This window comes from Pagrus pagrus (genome assembly GCF_965226575.1).
Source record: "Pagrus pagrus genome assembly, chromosome: 16".
Lineage (NCBI taxonomy): Eukaryota > Metazoa > Chordata > Actinopteri > Spariformes > Sparidae > Pagrus > Pagrus pagrus.
The window spans coordinates 28,792,453-28,798,400 of record NC_140200.1 but is presented as its reverse complement, the minus strand read 5'-3'; the positions used below and the strand labels follow the sequence as shown (position 1 = coordinate 28,798,400).

General features: G+C 41.3%; 1 protein-coding gene across 1 annotated transcript; it reads left to right on the top strand.

The window, feature by feature from the left end:
• Positions 1 to 770: 770 nt before the first annotated feature.
• LOC311271716 (uncharacterized protein) lies at positions 771 to 5,312 on the top strand (the record flags this gene model as incomplete). Its single annotated transcript, XM_084377507.1, has 7 exons — positions 771 to 1,440; positions 1,655 to 1,735; positions 1,873 to 1,941; positions 2,034 to 2,174; positions 2,269 to 2,501; positions 3,337 to 3,530; positions 5,097 to 5,312. The coding sequence occupies exons 1-7, from the start codon at positions 1,202 to 1,204 to the stop codon at positions 5,310 to 5,312; spliced, it is 1,173 nt and encodes a 390-aa protein (XP_084233633.1). The 5' UTR covers positions 771 to 1,201.
• Positions 5,313 to 5,948: the final 636 nt, after the last annotated feature.

Below are 5,948 nucleotides of genomic sequence, written 5' to 3'. Positions count from 1 at the left end.
GGCTATACTGATGGTTACTTTTGTAGCTATCTGTGGGAAATAAAGACAGCCAAATTAAATGTGAGTTATTTCTCTTTTTCTGGCTGCTGGAAGGTGATTGATTAAAGGTAGGGTGGATGATGTTTTCCTGGAGCATTTTTTTAACCCTTTTTATCATATTGCTTAAAATCTCCTTCACACACAGATTGAAACCAATGAATTAAATGATATGACACATACACCAAAAAAAATAGTCGCCTGTGGGATGGGCAGGACTGAAAAAACTCCATCCAATCGTCACGCTCAAGACGATTGGATGGTGATATGTCTATCAACCTCAACTGCCATCCCCCCCCCCCTCCCTCCTTTGCGCGTACTCCTCTTCAGGCACGAACGAATCGCGTGTCCTCAGAGGCTACTGGCTAGTTGGCTACATGTCACATAGTGTCACGGGCTGCTCATAGAAAATACGGTGGACACGTTAGTGTCAGTATGGCAGAAAAGGTGCCAACAACTAGTCGGAAGCGAAAATCTATGTTTGACAAGGCTACAGCCAAGAAAAAGGCTGACGAAGAGCGCAACAAAACGAGAGTGTGCATCGGTGCGGCATATGATCCGTGGCGTCAACTGAAGCAACAGCGAGGGCTGCAAAGCGACGCCATGGTGGCCCTATTTCTACTTGATAGGTAAGATAACATTATGTCTTTATGATTTTTGAGAGTAGTCATTGGTTTCTGGCATTATGTTGTAATTTTAACGAGGGATGTCCCAGATCCGATCACGTAATTTTCAATGGATTGTAGTGTTGTAAACACTGCCAGGGATTACAGTTCTCCACCGCTACGTCGGATTTCCATCAATTGAAATGTCAGTTTCCAAATTTCAGTAAATAGTTAAAATGGTTTAGGAAGCAATCAGGCCACTGCATGACAGAGTCAAGTTGAAACGACACTTCTCTATCACCGCTGCACCGGATTACCTGCACCCTGTGATACAGAGAAGAAGATTAGCTAGCTAGTGTTAGCCTCTGTTTGCTGCTCCTCAAATGACTCTGACTCTGGGGCATAAAATGTGATCGGGACATCCCTAATTTTAACAAATATCCATTCAGTTTGAGGATAAAACGAATTGGACGAATTGCAATGTTAGTAATGCTTGCAATTTTTTTTTTACCGGGCTAAGTTTGCTAAACACAAAGTACATTAGCCTACTGCTGCCAATCATGGACTATAATGTCTGCTGTATTACATTCTTGAGGATTATTTTCATGTCATGTATTCATTTTATGCTGCTAAAACGCTATTACTACCCTTCAGAGGCACGAATTATGACATATTTATATATTTTTGTTAGTTATGAGAAGAAGGACATACTGAGTTCTACACCAGTGAAACATGGTTTCCTGAGACCCCCTCCTCCTCCCCCTGTATCCACAATTCTCTCTGAATCCTCCTCCGACCGGTGAGTAGTGAAACTGTTATGTTGTCTTTGGTCTCATGCTTACTAAAATCAATGCTTGAAAGCCTAATATCTATAACCTAGCCTATGTAAATTCCTATTTCATATCACAAGTGAATGTAGATTTGGTTTCTGGGCAGCAACAGCTGTACAAGGAACACTTTCAGGCTGGGGAACATATTGACAAGTAATTCTGTGATGACTGTCTGTTGTACAGAGATGATGACTTCTCAGTTGGAGGGAATGAGGAGCTGGACAGCAGAATTCAGGAGGCTGCTGTTGAGGTTTCTGATACAAGGTATTTGGTTTTAGAAAGGTTTATCAAAACATTTTCCAGCCATAATTCAGTGTTTGTAATTTTCTGTAACTGGTCCCTACTGTGATTTAGTGACATGAGGTCATGACTTTTGTTTCCTTTTCTTTGTCTCAATTTAGTATGTCTGCATTGGATCTGAATGTTGATGACATCAGTGAGGATGAATACAATAACATTCAAAATTCTTTGTAAGTCACTACACTTTGACATGTATTTCCCATGCCTTACAGGGAAATTGTTGTGTAAAATGTGTTGCTTTGCAAATAATATGCTTCTCTAGAATTGACTGGGATGATGAGACCTGGTATCCTGACATGGAGACTGAGTCTGTGTCATCCTCGGAAGAGGATACAACAAAGGAAGTAGACACAGACTATGACGACAGTGATGACAGCGATTATGTGCCCCGTGTTTGTGTGCGGTAAGCGGTATTCTGTATCTCAACTTGCACTACATCTGTTTGTTGTTGTTGTTTTTTCACATTTTAATTTCTGGATATCTTGGTGCTACCACAGGACAGGTGCTGCTCTGACAACAAACATATGTTTGGAGTCACTGCCAGTTGTCAACATAGAGGAGACAGTGCATGATCATGTCAACCCCTCCCATGATGCAGCGAGCAAAGAGCCACCACCAGAGGCTATTAAAATCCTTGTGGAAGATGATGTTGTAGGCCATTCTGCATCAATTGTCTACCATGATTGCCTGAGACAGCTTGCTGAATACATTGTGCTGCCAATGACCACGTGTACAGCAAAAGACCCAGTGACTAAGCAACAGTGCTGTGCACAACCACCTTTTGAAGTTAGTATCAAATCCAGAGGCACAGCAGCTGTTGTTGAATGGGTGAGCTTGCATATACTTGGATTCTTTTCTATCTCTGTCATATGATAAAGTCACTGCTTTCATGAAATTCCTAACCTGATTTTTTGTGTGTGTTTTTTAGATGTGTCCTCAAGGTCACTCTGTATGGAGATGGAGCACCCAGCCCATTTTTAAGTATGGGATGTTGGTTGGAGATTTTATGTTGGCAAGCAATATACTGCTTTCTGGCAACAATTATGCCAAAATATCGCTCCTTTTTAAATTCATGAACATGGGGATGGTTGAGAGGTCCAACTTCTTCCGGATCCAGGACTCTTTCTGTATTGACAGTATAAGTGAGTTCTGGAATGAGAAGAGAGCCAAAGTGATAACCCAGCTTCAGCCAAAAGGGCCTGTTGTGGTGCTTGGTGAGTTTCACACTGTCGAAGAAACACTTCCAAAGTCTTGCTCAATGTTTGCTGTGGTGGTGAGATTTTATTAGTATTCCAGAATACGGTGAGCCTAGTGACGCAGAGCAGGGGGTGTGAGCGCGGGGGGGGGGGGGGGGGGGGGGGTGTTAAGACTTCCTGGTTAGGACTTGGGTGTGGCACAGACGTAGACGTGTGACGTTAGCAGGGGGTGCCGTCCTAGAGATTGTGTATTTGCCTCCTCAACACACACACATACACATACACATACACATACACACACACACATACACATACACACACAAGCATGAACACATACAGAGTAAGTAATTCTCTTCTTTCTATTCAAAGGTGATGCTCGGATGGATAGTCCAGGGTTCTGTGCACAATACTGCACGTACACGGCCATGGACAACACATCAAAGCAAATAATATCCATGATCAGCATTGAAAAGCGGGAGACGCAGAGAAACTCTGTTATTATGGAGAAGGAGGGCTTTGTGCGTACCTTGGAGACACTTCGTCAGGAGCTGAACGTGACCGAAGTTTGCACAGATGCTCACACTCAAATTGCAGCCCTATTCAGTAAGTGGGTTTAATGTAATTTCTGAATAAGGATTTCACTGCTCCAATACATTGCAGCTACACCACAGGTATAGCCATATTACCATGACTGGACATTGTTTTGATTAGCATGATTTTTTTTTCCTTGTATGCCCTTTAGCTAAAGGACCGTACAAAGACAGTGGCATACACCATTCTTTGGACATCTGGCATGGATCGAAGAACTTGAACAAAAGACTTGTGGCAGTATGTTCTGGATCTCCTTTCCGATTGTACATTACCTACATCTACCTTTTGTTGTGAACCTTGTTTATATCATGTCGAAACAAAAGATTGTTGTTCAATTTCCAGGCAGGGCAGCAAAAGGGATGCTCTAACCTATTGATGTGGTGCAAAGACGTCTGCAACCATTTCTGGCATTGTTGTAAGACAGCAACCAGTTATGAAGAGTTCATGGTAAGTATTACAGAAATGTTATCTTTTGTAATGGCTGTCTTCTTTGTCCAGACAACACAGCTAAATAGCGGTCAAACCCCTCTCATTATATCAGTGATTGATGTTATCCTACATGCAATCTATGTAGCAGTGTAAATTTGGATGTACTTTGACTGTTTTTTGGAATGGTGTAGTAATATGGCCAGTAACATAGGTTACACAATCATGCTATGTACCAACTGTCATTCCATATTTCTTAAACCATCTCTGTTTTGGCCAACAGCTTGGACCCTGTGTCAGACTTTTTGTTGTGCACACTGTATTTGTGAGATTCCTTATTTAGAGTACATTTCTAACTGTCTACTTACTTTATATCAAAGCCTGATTTATCCACACCTCATATACTGCATTGTTTGGGCCAGTACATAGGCCTCCAAACTCCATAGTATTTATCTAGTTCAGAAAAGGTTTGTTAGAACTGCCACATTCTCAAAACGACTAGATCCTTCCACTCCTTTTCCAAAAACTCAAGATAATGACATCAATATATACCATATATGCATTTTTATCTGTAAGTACATCTACATTCCAAATTCTTCAGTGAATTCTTCAGTGAATTTGTCCAAGTCAAGTCACAATTACATAAGTACAAGACAATTGACAAGACTTCACCCTCCTCAGTATCATACTAACCGTGGACTATTTTCCTTAAAATCCAGGGGTACAATACTTTGGAATGATCAATTTAATAGTTCCATACAGTTCTCTCTCTTGACACATGCAGGAGGAGTTTAGGGGCTGCTCTGATAGCCAAGGTCACTAAATAGTTCTCACATTTATACATGTAACGCATGTGCACTAGTACACATTCACACACACACCTTATATTAAAAAATATATTTTTTTATTCTATTATCATTATAATTTGCTCTATTGCTGTCTCTCTATTTCATAGTTGTTTTGAATCTTGTGATTTTTAGTATAATGTAGGTAGAGACATTGTATAAGCCCTTTGGGTTTCTTGCTGCTACCTTGGACTTCTCTTTTGTTGTTATTTCTTTGCTCTTTGTCTTATTGTGCTAAATAAAAAACTTCAAACTATTTCTCCTCAGGACATGTGGATGGGACTCCTGCACCATGTCACAGGAGAGCATGCATGGGCCCTTGGTGCCTGTCACCATGGCCCTTTGGAGGAGAGCAGAGAGAAAGACTGGATACAGCAGGGCTCTTTGGCACATCAGAGATTGAGAGAGATTATTCTTGATGGACGCTGGCTGAAGAACGTCCACAAGTATCTGCATTTCAGGTACACCGGCAAGTTTACATGACTTCCACTATACCAATGACCCTTTGGTATTCTAAATAGGGAGGTGTGGGTTCAGGTGAACATAAATAATGAATAATAATTGTTTACATTTCACCCTCAGGTCAACCGCAGATTTGGAATCATTCCATAACCACATACTTATGTATGCAAGTAAGCGCTTCAGCTTCTCCCCAGCAGTTTATAAAGCCCGGACCATGTTGGCTGGCCTCGACTACAATCATCACCTCCACAGACCAGCCAAGAGAAAAGAAGATGGCTCACTTCAGTATGTAGTATTATAAGCTTCCCTATGTAGTTGTGTAAATGTACTTGAAAGAGTCTTGACAGTCACACTGATAAAGTGAATGCATTTACATTGATTGAAAAAAAATGAATAACTGTTGCTTACTACAAAACTTTATTTTGGCAAAACTATAATTTGAACCATTTACTAATTTCTTCTGCTAGATATGGGAAGGTGTACAACAAGAGATCAAAGTCATGGAGGCTGTACACTCTGAGATTGCAAAGGGCTACAGTTACATCCCAGACCTCCAGAGCGCCATCCTGCGTCAGAGACTTGCTGCTCCAAGAGGAATGGCACAGAGCCGACCCTCAAGACCAGAGGATCCTCGAACACTGGGAGTTTTATCAGGTG